At 43.3% G+C, this 25,218-nt stretch overlaps 1 protein-coding gene across 1 annotated transcript in view; it reads right to left on the bottom strand.

Annotated features, from left to right (window-relative positions):
- Positions 1 to 1,517: 1,517 nt before the first annotated feature.
- Positions 1,518 to 25,218, bottom strand: part of cep112 (centrosomal protein 112) — a gene marked incomplete at its 3' end in the record, with an annotated part of 88,271 nt that continues 64,570 nt past the window's right edge. The window contains 3 exon segments of the mRNA XM_069149175.1: positions 1,518 to 1,607; positions 13,438 to 13,587; positions 19,841 to 19,903. Coding sequence (XP_069005276.1) covers positions 1,518 to 1,607; positions 13,438 to 13,587; positions 19,841 to 19,903 — 303 coding nt within the window.

Below are 25,218 nucleotides of genomic sequence, written 5' to 3'. Positions count from 1 at the left end.
TGTTCTAATGTGGTAAATGAAATTATAAAAGAAATCTTAATGAAAAGAAATTATGTCAACAATCTTTTTGTTTTTAAGGAAAATGCCGAGAGGAGCGTTGCGGAAATCAGAGCACACAGCAGCAGTTGGCCGATATTCGACCGACCGAACACATTTTACGTTGAATTCTGTATACCGAGCTGCATGGCTTGATTTTCTTGAGCACTTTTCACAACAAACACACAAAACTTCTCTGAGTGTCTGAGGTAATGTGCCAAATACTGAAAACGATGTTGAAACAATATTGATTTCTTTCACATGCTTCAGCAGTGGGAGGATCTGACATGTAAACAATTTAACAGCAACGTGAAAGTGTACTGTACCGAGAAGCAGGCACGCTTTTTTTTTTTGAACACTCTCTGCATCTGCAGCGCACGAAGATGTGCAGAAAGTTCACCGAGTGGAGGGATTCTGCGAATCATTGGAGTAAATAAGTAAAACAAGACGCATAAATGCGAAGCTAAGAAGGAGTTACCCGAACCCTTGTGTGATGTCACAGCAGGGAGAATCGAGGTGCAGTCTGTCTTAAGTCAGAGGAAACAATACGCAGCGCCTCTGGGACGGGGTCAGTGACCAACTGCTCCTAAAAACCCCTGACCCCCTCCTACGGATTTATGATAGCCAGACACTGAGGTGTGTGACGAGTGTGTGAAGTGCGTACAAGGGTCAGTGGGTAGATCAGAAGGGACACAAGAGAATGAATGCCTTTGGTGTACATACCGGCGGCACAAAGAACGGCCTCCTGTGTGAGTGTAGTCATTAGTGCTTTCTTCTCTGTGTGTGTCAAGGTCAAAACAGGGCCTGATTACAGGGCATTCTGGAGAGCCATGGGGAGTGTGTGCGAGTGTGTGTGTGTGTGTGTGTGTGTGTGTGTGTGTGTGTGTGTGTGTGTGTGTGTGTGCGCGCGTGCGCAGAGGCTTCCCTTTTGAACACAGGCAGTGGTGGCATTCCTGGCCCTGGGCGCTTGGCTCTTGAAGCCAGATCTCAAGGAATGCGGGAAATGTGCGAGGGGGCATATCTCTGGCTCTGAACGGGAGAACCAGAGATGCTGGAGTGATGAGGGGAGGGCGGGGAAGGAGGGAAATAATCTATTTTGTTTGTCTTTTGTGGCCCCCTGGAGGATCAAGTAAGGATGGCAAATTAGGAGTGAGGGGCTGGTGACACCAGGTGACAGGGGCAGCAGAGAGGGGTGTGAAGGAAGTCACAATAAAAAAACAAACAAAAAAAACCCCCAAAAAAACCAGAAAGGATTATATGATTAATAAGAAGAAGTCATGTAGAAGTTATGTGCTGGCAAGAGGCAAAAGGAAGATGAAAAGGCTGAGTGCAGAGAGTCGAAGAAAAGTTCATGTCGGGCCGAGTGATGCAACGATAACGGTGGGGAACAAATGAGTGTGAGTGAGACGGTCTCTGCCTCTCTTGTACATGCCTGACAGGCATGAAAAGAAGATGGAGAGCGAAAGGAGCAACGGCACTACCTTCTCTTCAGTCTCCAGCTCTTTGCTGAGCAGCTTCTTCTCCGAGCGGTGCAGCTGTTTCTGGAGACTTTCCACCTTCTCCTGCAGCGCCTGGGAGGAGGGACAGACAGTCAGTCGGTTGACTTATGGGGGAAAAAAAACAAAAAACACAACCACTCGCAATCAGTATGGTGTAATGTGTAAGTGACGCAGATTGATAGATGTTGACATATGGCTACATTTGAGCTGGCAGGAGAAACTGGCCACATCTGAACGAGAGGCTGCTCCAGACTCAAGAAAACAAGTAGTCAAAACCAGTAAGACACCGAGAGGTAGACGGAAGACAGGGACAGGGACAGCGAGGAGGAGATGCAGCCTGTGATTATTTTTTGGGTGTTAAAAGGCTAATAATAAAGCCATGACAGTAATTACTGGGAAGCTGCCCTCATTAAGCCCAAACTTATTTTTAGACAAGGGCACACACGGAGAGAGGGAGATTTTCTCACTCGGGGAGTGAGCAAACTTTCTAGGCTTTTGTAAAATGGCATTCCTCATTCCTTTCTGTAGAGGCGATGCGAAAGACGCTCATTTAGAGGATAAGATCCCTCCTCGCATATATTCCAATACCTGTGTTCATCAAACTCCACCCCAGGGCGCCAATAAAGAATTTAATCTATTTTGCTTTCTAAGGTTCAGGCAAGAAAACAAAACAAAACACTGCATGTGTGTGTGTGTGTGTGTGTGTGTGTGTGTGTGTGTGTGTGTGTGTGTGCCTCTGCCTGTAAGTGATAGCAAGGCGCAGTTCCTGCGTACAACGCAGAACCAGATGTTTAGTGCACATGTGGACACTTCATCTTTGATTAGTTTGCATGGAAAGCAGAGAGCGATATGTGGGTGTAGGTGGGACGGACACACACACACACACACACACACACACTTCAAAATAAGTGCACAGACGCGCGCGCGCGCGCGCAACACACACACACACCTCCAACAAGTGTGTGGGGCACTGGCTAGCATCAATATCCGCAGTGTCTCCCCCCGCTGGAGTTGAGTGAGCAGGCCAGGTGTTAGCTTGTTGATTCTCTGAGCTGAGGGAAACACAGTCCAGGTGATAGGCATGACCGCCTGATCTACGACCCGCTCCACTGACATAAATCACACACGCAAGCTTCAGGGCCAAGCTGAACTTTAGGGTAGCGACTCCGTGAACTGCTGACTAAAAATTAAAGAAGGGCACAGCACTAAAGTAAACCCTGTTTTTAAGTCAGATAAATTGTAATATACAGTCAATCTCACAGCAGCTGAAACTGATGCAAAATGAACGATATATTTTGTGTCACCTTTTGTCACGTAAACATTTACTTTCAATAATTTGAAACGACACGTGAATCGGCCTAAACTGCACCCGGTGCGGGTAATTCCCCCTTTAAATCGCACCTCCTTCCTTTACAGCGGCACATTTAATCCTCTGGCAGATGGATTTCTAGATCAACATATTATTCGACTGCCACGATTTGAGGTCAGCTCCTAATTAATCAGGGTATTTTTTTTTTTTTTTTTGAGCCAGTCAAGACCCCACCGTAGCCCACATCATCCACCGCAACCCCTTGCCTTCAATTTCATCATTTCATTTTGTTTACTGGTGAATCAAAGGCTCGAGCACACTGGAAAAGCATTTTCTGTGGAACCATTTACACAATTTACCCAGAGAGAAGTGAAGGCATGCAAGTGTGAGGCATATCCTGTTTTCTTTAAGAGTTTTTCTTTATCAACTGCCTGATAATAGACGACTCACCGAATCTATTGTAGAGATGTGAAGTCTTCTGATTTTGGGCAACGTAGAAGAAAATTAAGCGGTTTATTGAAGCAGGCGCGCGCGCATCAACCTGCTATACGACCAAGTGTGGTTCCGCGAGACACATGCGTGTCTGTGGATTATTTAGCAGGTACTTTACTTGCCTGCATATACAGAGAACGCTTCCCTCCTTCAAAACCTCCCCGCTGTGAGCCTAACAGCACCTACATCGAGTCTTTACGAAAGCAGCGTGGCTTACAAAGAAGATGAGAGATCCTGACAAATCACCCCCCCCCCCACCCCCCCCCCACCCCCACACACCCGTCCTTTCTAAACCCACTTCTGATTCCCCGCACAGTGACACAGCATTTCAGGACCATGTCTTCTGGGAAGTAAGGCTGATTTGAGGGACTCTCCGCTGACGCGTTCTTCTCTTTCTTGTGGCTTCTACATTTGATGTTTTAAAAACAAGTCTGAGGGCAGAAGTTCAACACTTGTCACTTCATTAATAGAATCATGTACGAGGATTCTATTGATGAACCGAGGTGCTTTGTGAGTCAGAAAGCGCTTTCGGAAATATTTAGTCACTCTTGCCGTCAGACACGATGGTCATATTGCACGGAATTAGCAGCGGATATTACGCCAAATCTGACAGGCACAGATGCGATTTCGGTTGAAAGGACCGCTAAGTACAATAAAACTAGTCAATGCAGTGGACCGCGGAGACACCTGTGAACACAGCACAGCTCTCCTGATGCACTTCAAACAGCAGGGTCTGACTTTGAATTTGATTCACTGGTAACACCGGGGTAAACACCTCAAATGATGATGAACTTTTTGTGGCTACTAACTTGTTGTTTTTCAAATGGTTTATGGGTAAATGTGAGAGGCAACACGTTTACACACAACTGTTTACGTACACACATAAAGAGTCAGCATGCACACAAGATGCAGACTGGTTCAGTATTGAGCGCGTGAAGTTGCGTGAATGGCCGTGTGCAGAAGATCCAGCTAAAGTGTCTCCAGATGCTCAGGGTGATTTGTTCTTCATCAGCCATGCAGACTGGTATCAAGAGAACATGGCAGGAAGAAGGGCATGTCTGATTTCCTTAGGGAAAGAGGTAGGAAAGGTGCGTGGACGGAGGTAGAAAAGAAGGAAGCATAAAAGGAGAAAGGTCTGTGCAAACTGCAAAACAAACAAAAAAAAAGCCTGACAAGATAAAAAGAAACGCGACCACATCAAGAGGAGAGAAAGAAAACGGAATGTTCAGAAATGTCAGAATAAGAAACAGCAAGATGCTGAAGAGGAGGAGGGGGCAGCGGTGTACCTCTGCAGCACAGTCCCATAGTCGGGGGTTTGAAGGCCTTTCTCACCTCTCCATCAGCAATGTGCCTCTGCCTTTCATTCCAAACTTTGGCTCAAAGGATTAGCGAGGCACACGCGCACACAGGCACCAACAAACACACCGCTCAGAGCGATCCATGCAGGTATAGGCATGCATTAATATTAACAGCAAAAGTTCTAAAAATGTGAGCACCACACTCAGTCAAATGAGTGTGCAGTTACTTGCGTTGTATGCACGCAAACATACGCGCACAAGCGCACAGACACACCGATGCCTGAGTCATCTTTCCTGGGTGGTCCTCCTGCGCAGATAAGGCAAGCATGTTTCCCTAGGGTGAAGTAAAAGCAACAGAGGGCAGGGGGAAAAAAAAGCAAAGAAGAAAGAAGGGAGGGAATGGTGGGAGGAGGAGAAAAAAAAAGGCCAGGGGCCTCTTTAAACTTGGTGTTTTGTTAGGAGCTGAGCTGCTCTTCATGTGCGGCGGGACCTTCTATTTGCAGCGTGCTGTCAGAAGTTTCTCCCAAAGTCTGGATTAAAGAGATCCTCTAATGACACTGAGGCTGGACGACTTCAGACAGCAGCAAAAACCTCACACTGCACCGCCTCCAGCCAAGGACACACACACACACACACACACACACACACACACACACACACACACAAAAACAAGAGCAAAGGGTAAGAACAGTTACATACACAAGGGGCACAAAGCACACAGACATACATAAGCAAAGACATAGTATGTGGACTGCGCCCACACACACACACACACACACACACACACACACACACACACACACACACCGGCTTCAGTAGAACAAGGTGGTGTGTGTACGTATGGCTACTGATCTAATAGTAAATAATAAAGGAGGTGCTAACCTCAAGGAGAGATGGATGGCCAGAGAGATGAGCACAGACTCTCTTTTATCTGCACTTTTATCAAAGGATTGTGGGAAAGGTAAAGAAGTGAGTGTAAGAGAGAAGCTGTAGGAGGAGGAGCAGAGAGGTCTCCCTCCTGAGGTGTTAGAAAAGAGAAACTTTTGCTTTTGCTTTGCTGTCTGTCTGTCGGGCTGTGTGTAAGGAATAAAAAGATGTGGTTTAGCAAGTCGACCAGGACAGCCCCCCTGAAAGATAACACTGATATTGGTGTGAATTGACTTGCTTTCAGTTCTTTGATGCTTCCTAGCACTTTTCCCCGAGTTGATTTAGAACTGAAGTGGGAAGTTACTGCGACGGCAGCAGCGGTGGAACTCTCCTGAACAGCAAATCGAACAGTTATCTCGCCTTTTGCAGCACGCACACATGTCGGCACAGTTATGGAGGCGTCTTTCCTGGTACTGATGAAAATAGGAAGACAATTGCCGCGCTAATGAAGACATGTTGCAACCGAGCTATGCCCACAGGGGGAACACAGTTCTCTCTCTTTCCGTCTCTGTCTCTTTCAGCTGCTGCGAGCTACGGTAGAAAGAGAATAGGAAACAACTCGGAAATATGCGCCATATGCTGTGCGTCTGTATCTCTGTGTGTGTTATTCTGTTCATCAAATAGTACATCATTTAATGGATGTTAAGTTTCGCAAAAAGTTGCAAATGCGACCGAATCCTAAAAACTCTTAACAATGTTTTCTAAAATAGATTACTGTTTAAATCTAGGACTGGATGTTCAAGTGCTTACCAAAACAAATATACAATTATATTATATATTATAATATGCCATAAAACACGAGCAGGCAACAGCATGTGTCTATATACATTTACCTTAGATTATTTACCGCAAAAGCGACAGTCGGGCGTGCGTCCTGTTGACAACTGACATTGTTACAAAGACAATAAATAATATTGTGGATATTAGCAAAGTAATTCATAATTGTGTGAATGTTAAAAAGTCAATCGTAGTGCTGAATAGGTGGATAATTCCAACTCTTTATGCTCATTCTTTTGGTTTTCCCGACTATATGTTTGACTTTCTCTGCTCTTACTAAGCCCCAGTAGAGGAACATAATATGTAGGCCATGATAAGACAATAGTATGCCAGGGTTGTGTTTCAGAAAAAAAACAAACGTTTTTTTTTTTTTTTTTTTTTTAGCATTTATGACCCCTAATGATCACCCAGCTGTGATTATATATGGGATTTTTCAAACAGGGACACATACACCAGACATGAGGTTCCTTCGTAACTGGCATTAGACTTGTGGTTTGGTGAGTAACTTCCGTTTGTTTGTTGTCTTGCGAATGGAGTAGGGTCTCTATGAGCTATTCTACTTCCCACATTCTCTTGTAGCATCCTGGAATGTTATCGTTCTCCTACTTCCACCTCCTCTGATATGTGGATCAAACACTGCTGGGAATCTGCCTACGGCCGGAAAAGTCATCAATCAGCCAATACAATGCACGCGCGTCGAATTAAACGCATGCACGCACACACAAATATATATATATATATATATATATAGGTAGATAAAGGCTGATGTGTGCTTCCACAGATACATAAAAAGGGTGAACGAGAGGGAGTGAACGACCCTTGCCGTCACACAAACATTCGTATACAGAGCCAAGATTAGAAATTGGCAGCTAACACTGCTGCAACCAAAGGACAAACAATAACGCTTTGCAAAGACTCTGGCTTTATGAATAACATACGAGTAAAGATGTCATTAGTGACGCTTGAGTACACAGGATGGCACAACTAATTGGTTGGTTGTTCAAACTGTTCACAACGTTTTCTCCATTTGGGTGGAGAGGCCGACATGTTGAGATGGAGGGTCGGCTGACAAGGGCTGATCCAAACCGAAAGACCTTGGATACAGGTTTAACCCACATTCCCTGTGCCAGTCTTAAAGTCTGGTGTCTAGCCACCTTTTGAACCTAGTTTAGTCTGCAGACTCTTTGACAATTTTCACTGCCACTCACTTTGGTGGTTTGGTGAGCGTGAGCTTGGAACATCTTTCCAAAAATGTCCGATGCAGTGTTTATTATTATTAACACTTTATTATAATACTTAAAGTATTTAAGTTGAGACACGACTGCAGTGTTGATTATCAGTGAGTTTGGCAGAATTACAAAACCCATTTATACAGCACAATGTCATTCGACTGAGCATTAATATTGGGGAAATAAATCCACTACACTTTCAAGTACAAATTAAAATTGTTAAAGTAGTACTCATGCCCACCCACATCAAAAGAAGAAAGTGAAAGAAACACAGATGGCTAGAAAACTTCAGTAAACAAATGTGCAGTTCAAGGTTGACACAAAGATCTTGGATGTGTTGAAGGACGCGGACAGACACACAAACAGAGCAGACAAATGCACACTTGCATGCACACAACGATTGAAGCAGCTCTTTGCCTCTGCAACAGAGTATCCAGCACACCTGTTCTTGATCCACTGCTGCCATTCCTTCCCACAGGCAAAGTCATCCTTTCAACCCCCTCAGAAACTAATGCATATATAACTACAGAACTACAGACAAACTGCAGCTGCTACAACTAGCCCCCTTGAATGTGAGCATGTTTGTGTGGCTGTGTGTGTATGTGTGTGTGTGTGCGTGTGCGTGCGTGCGTGCGTGCGTGCACGCGTGCGTGCACAGGATCCCTTGTTATTATTATGCATGCACAAAAGCCCAGCACCTAGATCACTTGGACTACATTAACTGTACATTTTCCCAAGAAAAACACTGTGTAGCGCACGAGGAACAGTGCGGTTCATCTATTCACTATCATCCTCAAACATGGCGAGACAATGGTCACTGTTGCATTATGTAATGTGTCTGCTGTCACTTCACCCAGAGGACACTACAACAGGACCCTCTCTTTGACTTGCACAAGAAGCTACTGCTGGATGAGCCTGGATCAAAGGTGTGTATCCCTGTCTGTCTGTGTGTGTGTGTGTGTGTGTGTGTGTGTGCGTGCGCATGCACACGCGAAAACACTGAGTGGGTGTATGTTAGAGAATGCAGCACTATTGCAAGATGTACTGTCGAGACAAGGGCACTAACTCAAAGCTATGTTGGTGTGAGAGTTTGAGGGAGAGAAAGATAAAGATAAAGACTTAGTGAGGGAAAAAAAAAAAAAAATGGGAGCGAGCGAGAGTGTATGTAGGCCCATGAACACTAAGTTATAGGTGTGTGTGTGCGTGTGTGCGCAATTCTGTGTGCGCGCACGGCAACATTCGACAGGCAGAGAGACAGGAAGCACTGCTGTGGGGAGCAGGAACAGCGGTGCTGATCAAAGCCCAGGCGGGTGACACTATGGGCGGAGTGCCATTGTTTATTCACCAGCCACCTCTCCCTTTTGGCAGGGCGAGGTGAGCATGTGTGCTTGTGTATATGTGTGTAGACACAGGCAGAGAGTTTGAGACAGAAAGAGTTCGAAGATACAGAGTTGGAAAGATAGGGTGTGAGAGAGGGAAGAGACAAGGCCTGTGTGTGTGTGTGTGTGTGTGTGTGTGTGTGTGTGTGTGTGTGTGTGTGTGTGTGTGTGTGTGTGTCTTTCTCTTGGCAGGCTAATGTGGGCTTCAGTTCTGTCAGATTTGGCAGCTACACATTTCAGGCAAGTGCACATGCACACTCATATATACAGTCTCGCGCACACACACACACACACACACACACACACACACACACACACACACACACACACACACACACACACACACACACACGCTGTCTGTGAACATGGCCACACAAACACACCTCATGTACTCAAGTAATCCCAATAACCTCACAATTAAACTTCACATTTACCTCAAATCCCTGTGTAGCGTCAAAGAAAAAAAAAAGAAAAAAAAAAAATCCGTACACGAATGGAGACACTTTACCAAGAAACCACATGTAGGGAAACAGATGACATCAGGAAGTGAATAATCCTCTAACCCGAGAGCTGGCTTTGTCCCAACGTGCTACAGTGGGCCTTATCGTTCCCCTTACCTGATATGAATAGACTGGACAGATGAAAGCAAATACAAAGCTTTCATCTCGCTTTCACCTTCTAAAGTCCTTTGACACCGGCCTGGTTCCAATGCATTAAAACTGCCCACTCCTGCCTTGCCCACTGTTATGAGATAACGGTGTAACCTAAATTTAACTGAATCAGGAATAGTGGGTCACTACGTACTCTGACTACGCCCCACGTCGGAGACCACTTGTCGAAAACAAAAGGCAGGGACTAAGGTGAAGGGCAATTCAAGAAATCTCAGCTTCTTTTTACTCACCATCCGATGTATGACACTTCAACTACCTGTCCCTGACGGATAGACGTCTTTACGGTCAGACAGTTAGCATATTGGTGTGTCTTAAATCCATACAGTATGAACCATAAAGCTAAAACAACGAGCTAAAAGTAGCTAAATGCTGAAGGGTTTACTTCACATAAAATAATCCCCCCCCAAAAAAAGAGTAATTACTTTTTATGTTAATATAAAGAAATAGAACAATTTGCTGCCACACTGGTGAGTCTGCTCACGAACTTGGAGGGATACGGCCTGTGCACTTCGACCGTTCATCAGCAACTATTTGCGACACACACTTTAATATTTAGCCTATTTGCTATTCCAACAAAGCGAGTCCGGGAATGCAAAGCCACGGCCCCTGTCTGCAACTACATGCCAAGCAGCCACACGCTCTAGCACTCGTGCTTATTATATGTACGTACTCACACATAACATGCTCCCACGCGCACCACACAAATATACTCCTCCACCCAAGCGCCACATACAGACAAAAAAAAAAAAAAGACAAAAAAAAAAGAAAAGATAATGAGCATACTTAACGGTACTATCGCCGTTCTAAAAAAAGGGGTTTACGAGATACAAAGGTCTCTGCAGTTAACACCCGCATTTAAGAAGTCCAAGTACAGTAGAGCTGCAGAGGGAGCTAAGAAATGGCAGAATGGGGCTGGCGAGGAGAAAAAAAAAAAAAAAAAAGGGACATCTGATCCGGTGCAGCATGCATTCAGAACAACTGTTTTGGGATTATCCCAATTCAAATGCGCGGCTAACTTTGATGTTATTTTCTTCCCCTCCCATTGTCTGAAGCCCCTCGCTCTCTTCATAATCCGAGCCCTTTGAAGTGAGCAGCATGGAAACAATGTCAGCAGGCGACACACTCCCTCCGATGGCCCACTGACAGCTCTCCGCCATTTCTTTCCTTTTCTCCTTACCCCTTTTTCATCTCTATCCTCACACTTCCTCCATTCTTTCGTCACCTCTCCCTTTCTTCCCCTCTGTTGTTTTGCCATCTCACCCTTTTCCTCCCCCCGTCTTCTAAAAGAAAAACTTTACACCCAATCCTCGCTCTCTGTCTCGTTGTTTGCTCCTCGACCAATCTTACCTCCCTCACCTCAATCGATTCGCTCCCCCCCCCCCCCGGTCATGTCTGGCCTTTAATAAGCACTTCGACCATTAATTGGAGTCTCATTAACGGGTGGTTAATACAAAAGAAGTGGGGGTGGGGGGGGGAATCATAATAATAATGAGGATGCAGATAATGGGAACAGAAAGCTGTTGTCTTGCGTCTACAACAGGGAAAACAGCATGTGTGTTGTGTCACGGGACGCTTAGATTACAAGACAGAGCTACGACACGAGCTACAAGTGTAGCCGGCTACAGAGTTTACTCGTCTCCCTAAAAGTCAAACTCAAGTCCCGATGAGTGGCGAAGATTTAAATAAAATGTCATTTTGTAAATGAGCGTATGTCCTGTAACGGAATCATTGACAAATCTTCTGGCAGTTTTTGTGTGTGAATAAGGTAACTAGTGTCACAAATGTTATACAGAGCTCTCCGTGAGACAGGAGGTGTGTGACTTGGTGGAACTAAAAAAATGACACCCTAAAGCTTTATTCTTCATAATGTGAACATACCTTTACGGGGAATGTGTCATTTTAATGAATGAATGTCAGGGACATTTCTGAAAAGGTCCGTATATCTCAAGATAAAGTTATACGAGCCCACGTTGGGTCAGAGCGTGAGCAGTGAATGGACTTTACTGTCAAGCACGTATGGATAAAAACAGAAAACAGACATTTGGGTGTGGGACAACACTGGGACGTGCCATTTCACAGCAAACCGGCTGCTTCTGGAGAAAACTCAGGTCTGAGCGGGGTGGGGTGGGAGGCCTCGCTGCCAGGGCCTGGAAGGAGAAGAGATCTGAGGGGACGCTCGCAGACCTGCCTCCTTACTATATGAGGCAGCTGCAGCCATAAACAGACAAGGTTGTGTTTGGAAACATGTCCCAATCACAGACACAACAACTCTTTATTTAGTGAGCCACACCCAATCAACTGCTCCTCTGACTGTGTTCCAGTCCGGTTGCCAGGGAAGAGGCAGAGTAAAAGATCCTGTGATTCTCAAAAGGAAATCTGCACAGAGGATGAAGATCCGTGAAAAAAAACAAAACAAAAAACCTAACAAAAACGAACAAAGTATTGCTTCATCTACACATTTTGAAAAACGTTTTACTTTATGCTGGACACCCTACTGTTTCCCTAAATCACCTGAAATGATTACAGACTTTTTCTTTTCTAAATCTGTTCAACTTTTGTTTAACACACGACGTTTAATGTGGCCATATCTAGAATAAAAAGATAAATGCCCCCCCCCAAAAAAATGTGGCGTTACATTTACGTATAAGAGAGAGTAATGATAAAGAGAGGCTCTGACTTAAGAAGTGGGGTGCAGCAGACAGATTTATAAGGTTCAGCCAGACAGAGCACACAAGCCACTTAAAGACACTATGGAGTTTGCAACTAGCCATAAAAATGACAGAGCGCATGCATACAAACTGTGACTGCGCTTTAACAAAAGAAAAGCGACCCGTGTCTACTCTATAAAAGTTAAATCCAGACAAGGCTTTTATAGAGGATGAAGTTTACTGACATACCCCCCCATTCTCTGAGTCTGAAGGATTGCCTCTGTATGTGAACACTACGGCGATACTGCTGCTATAGGACAGGAAGTACATAAGACTGCGGGGACCTTAAGAAAATAGGACAAAAGAGAGATGGATGAAATGGCAGGCACCTTGGAGACGGACCAAAGCCGGTGGTATCGTTTTTTTTTTTTTTTTTTAAGTATCCTCCATTATACAGTAGTCCATCGTGTATCTACATTTAAAGATGTAAAAACGGTCATCTCGTGTACACCTGGGTTTTGTTGGAGAAATGATGCAACTTCACCAAACTTTATACATTCTTACGTGATTTGATTTTTTTTTTTTTTTTTTTAAAGTCTGTGTTTCATGGGTGTGCAGATTTACACTCAAAATTGTTAAACACATGCTGCATGACGAACAAAAATGTTTTGTAGGAACGACTAAGAAGCAGAGTTGCTCATCTGCTCAACCGTGTGTCCTTTTCTAATGACTAATAACTAGAAAGTAGCGTAAAATGGGGGTTAACGAGTTATTGTCAACCGCAGAGCTGCGTTACAGATTCTGATGTATCTGATGGACTCACTGAATAGGTGAGCTTTGTTACGATTAATGTTATATTTCCTAAAAGTGTATTTTTTCCTTGTGTTACTTAGTGGAGTGTTTTTAAAAAAAATCTACACTACACTATAACACACGGCATCAAACCCTGATAATGCAGAAGTATGGCTCTGGACCTGACACCTAATGATTGGCAAAATGATCAGGATTTATTAGATTACAGGCCACTTATTTGCATTATAAGTGATGTGTAGGGAATTGGCTTTTTTTTTTTTTTTCCTTTCATATAATCATATACGTTCTTAGTTTTAATTCATCTGATGCCATTATTGAGTGTGGCTACGTGTGTGATTTTGAGAGTGCCTGACGCTGACCTTGTTGGCCTGATCGGCATGCTGGGTAATCGTCCTCCTCTGCTGGTCCCAACAATCGCTGGTCTCCTTCAGCTGCTTCTCCGTGGCCTGCTGCAGACGAACAGCCTCCTCCTTTGAGTTGCATAAGGACACCTGTAGCTCCGAAACTAGCTATTGAAGAGAAAAGGAGAGATTGGGAAATGTATGACTTTGACTGATCCTTATGTCTGGTTAAAATGATTGGAATCTCTGAAATTCAATATCAGCATATTACCGTAAGAAATATATTATGCAAAGTTTAGCAATTTGGTCTAATCAGAGCATATCAATAAAAGGTTGTTAGCACCCTTCATCAATATTTGGTTTAAGAAATTTTGGCAACAATGACAGCCTCTAAACATTTCCTGTGGCCGTCTAGAACCTTATTGCACCTGTTTGCTGGTAGTTTCTGTCACTTTTCAATTGCTATGCATTCAAGGTCTTTTGCTGGAGTCCATTTGGCAATGGCAGATTTCAGCTCGCTCCAGAGGTTTTCAATAGGAATTAGGTCAGGGCTCATTGCCAGACACTTTAAAACAGTCCATCTTTTCCTGTTTAACCATCCTTTTGTGCTACTGGATGTGTGTTTTGGGTTGTTGCCTTGCTGAAAGATCCATGACCTTCATCTCAAACCTAGTCTCCTGACCCCGGGTAACACATTTCACATTAAAATGCCTAAGTAATCGTCTGATTTCAGCATTCCTTTGGTACATTCACTGCCTCCAGGACCACAGGCAGTAGAGCAGTCCCACAGCATGCGAGAACCTCCACCATGTTTTATTGAAGGTAGGCTGTTCTTTTCCTTATGGGCTTCATTTCGTGGCCTCGAGACAAACTGATGCACTACTTTGGTTTTGTCTGTCCATAGAACGTTTCCCAGATAGACTGTGACTAATCTCTGAAAGTTTGCCTTTTTGTGCAATAGTCAATCGTGTTGTCCTCCTTGTCCTTTGTTCATTCAGCTCTACTTGGTTTAATGTGCGACGTATGTTACAGGCTGAAACCACCACTTCAGATTGTTCCTTGTCAGCCTGAAGCTCTTTTGATGTCTTGCGTGGTGTTTTTTTTTTTTTTTTTTGCCACAATCCGCACCAACATTCGCAGACTCCTCTGACTGAGTTCCTTCTTAGCGGCACGTCCCGGAAGTGTTTTAACAGTTTTACGACTGTCAAACTTCCGTTGAAACAGGGATTTTAAGATCTTTGGCGATTGTCTTGTATCCATTAGATTTGTTGAACTCTCTTGTTTCTCTATCCATTTTCAAAAAGAAACAAACAACCCCTTTATTAAGCAGTAAAACCATCATTCATTAGTTAACTCAGGTCATGTGAGCGCTGAACGTTATGCGAAGAGTCTTACTTGTTTTTCATTTTGGTAGAGGAACTATCCTTAACTCCTCAAAAGGGTGCTAAAAATGGTGTCTAGTGTATATGTTATGTCTGTATTTTTTTTATTTCACTCTGTTAAAGCCTTTTTGTTGTTGTTTTTCCAGTAACTTTAGACATTTTACAAAATATTTTGTCTCTACAAACTACCCTTTATGGTTCCTTTGCATTTATTTGTAAAAATACTCTAAATTCGGTACTTAAAATAATTCTGTCCAGGAATCTAACAAGTCAGTGAGTAAATAAGAAGTTAAGTTGTCAAACTGACAAATGGCCTACCTGCTGTTAGGAACTTTTTTTTTTCCAGTGCATAGTTTACTTGCATGTTATATGTACTTTCTATGCTAATGTTCAAAACAAGTGACACGGGAAAGTTTTCAAAGAGAGAAAACCTGTTGCCAGAAGCAAAATGCAAAGTAAGTTCACTAAACGAAATGTTGTTCTGATTTGTTTCGTTTCACTGGTCTCACAAAAAGACTTGTATCAGATGGAAAATGCATTTCACATTTGTCATGGAGTTGAATGGTGGCAACAATCACCTTGAAACACCGCTTTTCCCAGAGTCTCATGTCTTATGTCTTTTTTTTTTTTTTTTTTTAGACAAAACAGAAAACAGAAGAGAGAGGGAAACAGAAGAGGGAGTTAAAAAACAGACAGCAAGGGAAAAACAACTTCCTTTTTGAAGAGCAGAGTGACTTTGTGTTGGTGAACTTGCGGTGCACACCAAGATGAAAAGGAAGTGCCTCGGCTTTGAAAACCTCCAGTCAAAATTAACATTCTATTTAAGCCACTGTCAGAGAAAGGCTGAGGAAAGATGAGAGAGAGTAAAAGAGAGAAGGAAGGGAGAGGGGGGTGGGGGGGGGGGGGTGGAGGTGGTGGGGAGGGGGTGGGGCAGTGCTGCTGCTAGCTTTGGGGTAGACAGATAATTGTTTACCGTGTTCAAACTCTGGAGGACTAGCCCTGCTGGAATCAGAGTTAAAGCGGCGCGGGTGGACCACAGATAGAAAGATTGGGGTGGGGGTGGGGGGGTGTGGGGGGGGATTAGGCTTATTTTGTCAGTGGGACAGCCACATGAAAGCAACAAATGGGACGTTATTATGGGAACATCATTTCTGGCTATAATAATTATTTTGCAATATGGATCCCCTGCAACTGCCGGTCCTCAGCCCCCCGGGCAGTGGCGGTACTCTAAACTAGTGAACTCAGCTGTCTGTCTTGTTATTCCTGTATATATACACAACACAGCACCTTTTTCTCCGTCTGACAGCCAGCCAGGCCTTTTTAAGTCTATAATTGGTCTGGTGAGACTTGTCTATTTTCCCAGCCCTGCTAGCATCTCTGTTTGGGGCTAAAGGCAGGCTCGCCTCGCCGTGAACCTGAGGTAACATAAAAGGAGAGAAATGAGGAAGTCTGGTGTTTATTCACCTGTTTGTAAACAGAGACGTGAACAACTAAGGCCAGGAATCGCTGCCCACAATCGGGGAAGCGATGGCCTGCAATGCTACATGAAAAAAAAAATACAATTGCAAGTGTTAAAACTTGATGGCTGATGTTGAATTAATGCAGCCTGATTCCTGTAGTTCTGGTTTAAGTGATTAAAAAAAAAAAAAAAAAGAGGTTAAAAAATGTAAACGAGAAAAAAAGTCTTCAGATATAAACAGATATTATTTTTTTATTAGCTATCACCTTATGTATGACCCTCCAAAGAGCTCCAAAATTGGAGATGAAATGAATTGTCAATGGATCAATTTGTTTTAACAGTTTCTTCGTTACAATTTTTTCTCTATTTACAGGCATATTATATATATGATTCATCATCCATCAATCCGTCCTTCCATCCAACCTGCTTCTCCTTTTAGACGGTTTGAGGGTGGGCGGAGCCTAATCCATCTGATATTTGGTGAGAGGCAAGGTATACGATTTATACAGCGCTGATAAATAGAGATAAGCAAACATTCACACCCACGATTTACAGTTGGGAGAAATATTAGGATTCATTCAGAGTTGGGACTCAGATCACCTGTGTTGGAAGATGAATGGCTCTTCAGCTGCTGAATGCTTCACTTTGTTGTTGTTTACTCCGCCTGTCTACCATTTTGTGCTGGCCAGGGAGTGTAAAATGGGTTTTTAGAGCGTTTTTTTCCCCAAAGCAGTTGCCTGCTAACGCACTGATGTTTGTAGAGAGAATGAACCAAAGTCGTTTTTAACAATGATCCAGCCTGATAATGACCAAACGTGTAGACAGTCAACAGTGATGGAGAATTTATGTTTTCAAATATTGTTTTCAGACACAAAAGGAATACATATTGTAATAGACCCTATTTGGTTAATACATGCCTAAAAGGTCACATGTGAACACCGAGAAACTCAACCAGCATTGTGATGAAATAATTCAGACGTATTTGCACGTGAACTTCAACCTCTCATGTGCTGTGCCTCTCGTGGAAAATTCCCTCCACCTCGTACCCACTCCTCCCACGGAGGACGGTCAGGGATAAAGTAATGATCTCCCACCAGTCCCACAACTACCGCCCGCTGTAACCCGATCATTAAGTGGTGAAAGAGAGAGCAGCCCTGTTCAGTTCACAGGTCACCCAGGAGGACCACTCAGAGCTCCATGCTTAACACACAAGATTGGATTGGAGAGACACTAATTAGGAGACTCTCTCTCTCTCTTTCTGTGTGTGTGTGTGTGAGTGAATGAGAGAGGCAGACAAAAAGAGACAAAAGCAAGGAGGTAATGTGCACGGGAGAGGGATGTGTGTGTGCATGCAAGTAAGCATATATCCTTTTGTGATGCGTCTGCAGTCCCCTCAGGATAATGTATGGCATGGTATGTTTTTAATTGGGCTATTAGCCATGCAGCTGAACTCAAGAGCGATGCCCCCTGTCAGACACTGAGGGGTTAACAACTGGGGGTTAGCCTTTGAGGTTCAAAGGACTCTTGTTTACATTTGACTGAGTTGCCCCAAGGGGTAGGCAACAAAAACCTCTTGGTTCCACCTTCACCTTTTAAAACAAAGCCGCCCAAGCCCATGACAAATAGTCTGCATTAATCACGCATATTAATATGTTTGCACAAAACCCACACCTTCAGCATAACCCTATGTGTAACAACACACTTCAACAAAGGTGTTGAATTCTGAGACTTTTCTTTAATATCAGAGAGTGTTGTTTGTTTAAACCTATGCCAGCTTCGAGTCCCCAAAACAGGGGATTAATTACTTGTTGCTTGTCTGTGGTGGCACACTGCACCGCCAAAGCGGGCAAACATGGCGAAACTTTCGCACAGCATCCGACTTCTTTTGAAGTCGAGCATTGTGTAACCTAATAAGCTACCGTTTTCTCACAACATCTGCTTGTCAACCCCGCTTTCAACTCTGAGCCTTTGCCAGCCAACCCAAAATGGGGGGATTTAAAGAGGAGAAGAAAGAAAGAAAAACAACTAAACCCCCTCTTTTAATCTCCTCTTTGGGTAACGAGGTGCAATTATGGCCAAATGATTGTAATATTTTAGCCTGCTACATAATCAAGAAGAAAACTCTTTTCTTCTGCAATGTAAACACTACTTAGGGTGTTTTGGATCTTTAAACTGAAGAGGTAAAAGCAGCTTAAACTTTTTGCTGAATGGCAAAGTGTCAAAGAAAGTTATATTCCTGTTTGGACAGAAGAGTTACCTCTGTTTCCAAAGGGCTGTGGAGACAAGAAGTAGTGATAAATGTACGGGCCTCGACTGGAAGTGTAGCCAGACGATGCCGTGACAGAAAGAAGAGAAGCCGGTATAGGCAGAGGGTGGTTAGAGGTCGGCCAGTGAGAACGCAGGAGAGGAGAGTGAAGAGACAGAGGACAAATGTAAATGAGATGAGGACTTTGACACATCTTTTCAGGTCAATTTATATTTCTGCTTTAAGATGTTACAAATGCTCGGTAGTCCGCTCAGGTTCTGTAGCTGCAAGAGCTACAGGTCTACAGCTGTATCACACACAGAGCCGTGCTGGTAGTAAGCACAACATTGGGTAGAGCTGAAGGAATGCTCAGTAATCTAGCAGCCACATTTTAATTTAATGATAGTAAAAGCTCTTTCCAGTGCAAACTTTCCCATTACTGCTCTCTATCACTTGGTGGATGAAAAATATATGCAATTAATGAATGACATACATATAACATATGTATTATACAAATCCTGTTGATGCAGTGGTGCTACAACATTCAAAGAACTCCATTTTATTCTAAGCTATAAATCATTTCCATTGGAGAAGACACTGATATTGGAACAGATGAAATCATAAATGTCTTCAAACTATTGCAGTAAAAAGAAGTGGCCAAATTTAAAATAAGGTTAAGGATATTAAAGCAGCATCAACTGATTTTTGGCCACTTGGGGGCAGCTGAACAAACTGTAAACATAATATGGATAAATCCACTTAATGTTTGCAGACAGTTGCCTATCAACACACTCACATACCAACTATGGCATCAATTTGGAGTTATGTTTGACCACCTGAGGAATGTACATCTAATACTTACTCTTCTCCAAAAGCTTTCAAATTACATGTAGGTATTTGATCAGTGTAGCTTTGAGGGCAAATATTAAGTACAATCTCAGGGTAGAGACATTTTTTTTTTGTAAGTCTGAAACCTATTAAATTTCACAAAATTTGCAAAGTAAAGTCAGACAGTAGAGCTTTAGATAATATGTAAATATGTATGTAATATGAGCTTCTGTGTTGCATGTGTGGATTTATTTATCTGAAATACGTACAAACTTTGTGTACACACCTTGTGCACATGCGTTTGTGTGTATCTGCTGAGGGGTAAAGGGCATGGTGGCTTGCTGCATGTTCAGAAGTGTGTGTGTGTGTGTGTGTGTTGGCATATGTACTTCCTCACTTCTCCCGTCAGTACATTTGGTCTGTTCTGTCACCCAGTTGAGTAGAAAGAGAGAAATATAAAATGAAAGAAGGGGGGGGGGGAAAGGGGCAAAAGAGAAAACTGATTACCTGGGCAGACTTGGCAAGCTTCTGACTGTACTCCTTCACAATCTGCTTCAACCTGCTGTTGGTCTGCAACGAGAAGAAAGAGGGGAGTGTGAGAAAGAGATATGCAGACGGGCGGAAAGAGAGACACAACGAGAGAGAGAGAGAGAGAGAGAGAGAGAGAGAGAGAGAGAGAGAGAGAGAGAGACAGTGAAATTCAATCTTCTGTTAGGAAGTGAGACAGTCACCCTCCCAAGCTACCCATGCTCACACACACAAACACACTTGTGTTGACCTCCGCCTCCCGGTAGTGTGTCCCTGTGGCGCGGGGGCCTGTGGCCCCTCGGCACCAAGCCAGTCCCAATGCTCATGTGTGCCAGTAGGTAGTGATGGGCATGGGGCACAGTGGGCACTACTCCCCTTTGATCCTCTGCCAACAATTCATCACTTAACAAGGGGGAGGGAGGGGAGGGGGGGGTGAATTAAAATGTTGCTGCCAATTAGCTATAGGTTGAAAATAAAGAGAGCTGATCGAAAGAAGCTGGGAGACTCAACAGGGTGGAGACGGAATAGGAGTGAATGGAGATTGTTAGAAGTTTATTGAACACTGCTCATCTCTTTGTTTTCCGTTGCTTCTCTATGGGAAGCCAGCCAGCTGGAAGCAAAGATTGTGAGCGTCCAATACCAGATCTGCCTCCTTTCAGCTAGCTCGTGATGCCAGAGTTTCAATGAGAGGATGAACAGTGGAGTGAGATAATTAGGTGTGAAGTGCTGGAATTTGGGGATGTCAATGGCTGCCTGTATTAATGGTGACGAGGTCTATACAAGTACTGGGGAAAGACTAAGGCTCAAATTAATGGGGGATACAGGTCATGATTTGAAAGCAGGGCGAGTCTTTTCAAGGGATTTGGGTGGAATTTAAGTTGTATACTTAAAGTCGAAAGTGTATCAGTATATTCATATGACTCAGATTCTTATGCTTTCATTTTAAAAACACACAAAGTCAATATCAACATTTAATTCATAAATCTGCTAAATCTTGCATGTTACAGCCGTCTAACTGACAGACGCTTGAATTTACTGCATACAGCACAATTGTGCACCAAGTACTCTTTTCATACTTGTTGATAGCCTCAAGGAAACAGAAATAAAACTCTGTATAACACATCTATTATTTTTAATTCTTGAAAACTTACTGATAAAGTAATGTAGTTAAAGGAGTGACATGCAAACATGGAGTAAACCTGATTTCACACTCAGACACACACACACACACACACACACACACACACACAGAGTCCCGACAGCCGCTGACAGACAGACAACTCATGAACAAACATTGCTCCATTAAACGCACGCCTCACGGCCATCAACACCTGAGCTACGTTTGGACCCATCCAAACACTTCCTGACAAACACCAACGTCCGCTCTGAACGGACACACCTGTCAACTTGGAAACACAGAGCCATCACCAAGGATACGGGCCTGTCTTCCTGCGCCAGGACTCTTTGAATGGCAGCTCGCTCGTCCCTAGGGGCCCTGCAGCAGCTGATGAGAGCGGAGAAAACAAAGAAGGGTCTAGAAAAGGCGAGAGAAAGAACTGTCTGTGGGAGCGAGGCACAAATGCACTACTTTGATTTCATGTCATTATCTTTGTAGTCCATATTTCAAAAAGAAGAGCAACATTTGATACAGAAATGTGACTAGTAGTGAAAATGTTTCTGTCAAAGTCAAATATATTATCAGAACTGCAACTGGCTGAGTTCATGAGGTGTGTACTGTACTGTATATGACTGAGTTCACATGTGAATGTATTCATGGGAACATATGGTTGTATTGACATGCAAGCAGGCTCAGATGTTTCATAAAAACATAAAGAGGTTGCTACTAGCCAATTCTTTTTACCTACACTCACTCAAGGGAATTCATCAGGAAGCATTATACAACATCATACATTATACAGCTCAACCATCTAAACACACATGAAAAATGTCTGGAAGTAGATGATGACGTGGATAGTACAGTACATGCAAGGAAAAAACAGTCCAACTGGACTGTGACAAATACAAAGGGAAAAACAGAGCTAAATTAAAAGCCCAGCCATATGCGTATGTCTGTGTGAGTGTGTAAGAACTTTCAAAGAGACTACCTGTGCCCTGCCAAAGGCATTTTTGTGCTGAAGGCACTTTGAGGCTGTATCAGGCTCTTCAATCGCCTCTTAATCCTAGCGGTGTGGAGAGCAGCTGCTTTGAAGTGTGTGTTTGTGCATGCGTATGGATACCCGTGTGTGTGTGTGTGTGTGTGTTGAAGAGAGTGGAAGTAGATCTGAAGGCAAGGCATGCACCGCTTACCAGAACTTAATTAATAATCTGCAGTGGGAACCAGGCCAAACACACACACACACACACACACACACACACACACACACACACACACAGACACACACTAAAAAAAGGACTGATGGGAGTGGCAGAAAGCATGGTGACAACTTTCTCTGTCACACACTTAAAGCTATGCACACAAGTCACACTTACTCAAACACAGATAATAGACAATCAGTATGCATGAAGGCCAAATACACATCCAAAGTTTGATTTATAGCTGTTTGGAAATAAGATTTGCTCAAGGTGGGCAGACGCCTTGTTCAGACTGGACTGTTGTATTGCTGCTAAAGGAGGAAGAACCGATGTAAAGATTTGTGTGTGCGTGTCAAAGCGAGTGTGTCTCTTTCCAGGGGTAGAAATAAAAATACGCATTTTCAGAATCTGTTCAGTCCTGAACAGGATATTGCTTCCATATGGCATTTTTCTCCAATATGTTTCCAATCATCTCACATTGCTAAAGAGCAATTATGGTTTTCAGCATCGTCCTAAAGCTGAACTCTGATAAAAGATATAACACGACACTCAAGACTTGCTGACGCAATGATGACATCACTATACACATGGAAAGACCACAATATGATTGCCAGTTGACAGGTGATGAGGTTCAGGACATGGACATTTTTTAAGGCAATGATAAGTTACAAAAAAAATACTCTTTTAATGGTAGTTTTGTACACAACATGCAGTATGTTGCACACCAGGGTGCTGATTTATAGGGTTGATTTTTTTTAAAAACAATAAAACCCTACTTTCAAATAGAAGCTCTTTTCCATTGCTCCACAAAGCCTTCAGTTTAAGTGGCAGCAGTATTTGTAAGCATTCAAAATGATTCTCTGTTCACCACGCATGTCTCTCGTAACAATTTGAGTTCAATCTGCCAGCGAGGGAGAGCTGGGAGATGTTATTTGCTCATTTGTCTGTAATCATTGCTGTCTTCCTGTGCTCGACTGCGTATCTGCGTGTGTGTGAGAGAGAGAGTTGGCGCTGTAATGACAAGAGGCTTTATTTCCATTTCACAGTTTGCCATCACTGTCTGTCAGTAGTGATTCTCTTCATTCCTGCTGCTCACTGTCAGTTCTGCATCGCACGCAGTACAGAAATAATGCATCACGGGTGCGCGCAAGCAGGCGAACACAGATAAACATACATCAAATACGTAGACCCACACACAGCACTCCACATGCTCGGTGATTATACACTCAAGCAGCCAGTTCTTGATATCAGAAAACCAATTACCACCATTAGCATCAGTGGGAATGGGCTTAACATCTAACCCACGCCCATAAGGTCAAGATAAAAAGTTTGTTTGAGGCTTTGAATGCTTAATGAATGGAGCTGCTGAATCAGAGATGACTTTAACGTAAGCATGTGTCTGTGTCATGCTCTCTGTGCCCAGATTAGTGAGAAACGTTTCATAGGCACCGATCATAACCTAAAATAACTGTGAAGCTATTACAGCAACAATTTGCTAAAGAAGATGTTGTATTTTGTTTCAATTAACCAATGAACTTTGACTTAGCCATGATAAAACTGTGTCTTTTTAGTTTTCTGTCGAGGCAGCCCTAACTTCCTGTATGTCTGTCTTTCTGTCTGTCTATCTATGTCTCCGTCCCTACTTTGATCAGTAATGTTCTTGATGTTCAGATGCAAGATGATTTTGAGTTGAATTAAGAACTTAACCCAAAAAACAGAGGCCAATATCATAGTGTCCCACTTAAAACTCCACTTCAAACCAAAGTGTAATCTATAGCGTGCAACAAGATGGGAGCTGCCTGACGCCATGTTTTAATGCGATTGAGAAAGTGTGTCGCTTCCCTCCCTCCTCTTGGATGACTTCAAAAAGTGAGCAAGGGAACTGTGTGATGTTTTTTTGGGACGGCAGAGCCTTTACTTTGACTCTTTCATCTGCTGGGTGACTCACTCACTCACTCACTCTCTCTCTCTGCCTGCCTCCGGGCCCGATGGTGCACTGAGGAAACGAGGAGCTCACATAGGTCTGGGCATGCGTACATTCACACAAATACACAACATGGGTTCACACACAAACACAATCTCTAGTGCGCAGTGGCTCTGATGTAAACATATACCAACAGCAGACAAATCCAAAAATGAGATACGTATATCCAATAAACTGAATGCCCGACACCAAAAATCCTAAACTTTACCTGTTTCTTCCGTAAAATCAGATTCCCCGCTCTGCTCCCCATCTCTTTGTCTCACAGCTAGTCTGTCAGTGTGAGGTGAATGCGGGCCCTCTTTGATCATCCCCCCAGCCAGTGTTTTTCTCCTCCTCGTCTAATCCATGACCGGCTGAATAATATGATTTGGTGTATCTCCAAATGGCAGAGGACCAAACTAGTAAGTCAGCAGTGACAAGAGGCAAGAGAGCAAGAACAAGATATAGCTATGACAACAACAATGACAACAACCTCGTACCACCATCTTCTGGCTGAGAGAGAGAACGGTAAGCTCGCCGAGGCTGAAAGTAAATGTCTCAGGGGGCTGGGATCAAAGCTAGTGTGAATGGATTGATATGGATGCCAAATGTTTTTATACAAATGTGAATGAATGTATTAAAAAAAAAAAAAAAAAAAAAAAAAAAAAAAACACTGCATCAACAGCTCCCTGGTTTAACTTTATGCATTCTGACCTTAACCTTAAGATGCCTGTGTAGTTTTCAGAGTAACGAGGTGTCAGTAAACCGGGTGGGAGCAGTTTTAGATTAATATGTGCAGGACACACATTCATATTGAGGATGATAACAAATGTGATGCAAATGTATTCCTATAAAACCTCGCCTGCAGAATAGTTTGGTGGCTAACTTGTTAGAAGTTGTGCCCCATGCTTGCAAGAATTAAAGTTCTCTAACAATAATTGCAATACTGTGTGTGTGCCGAGTTGAGGGCCGGGTGACTAAATGGAAAAAGGGGAAAAGAATATAATAGTCTGGTGAGTTAAGAAAAGTACGAGAGGCCCAACGATTTTATTGGCTGATATTGGCCAATCACAGCTCTATT

Source organism: Embiotoca jacksoni, unplaced genomic scaffold (genome assembly GCF_022577435.1).
Source record: "Embiotoca jacksoni isolate LCO1_2020_lvr unplaced genomic scaffold, fEmbJac1.0.p SCAF_15, whole genome shotgun sequence".
Taxonomy (NCBI): Eukaryota; Metazoa; Chordata; class Actinopteri; family Embiotocidae; genus Embiotoca; species Embiotoca jacksoni.
The sequence above is the reverse complement of the archived record's forward strand: the minus strand, read 5'-3'. Positions and strand labels throughout refer to the sequence as shown.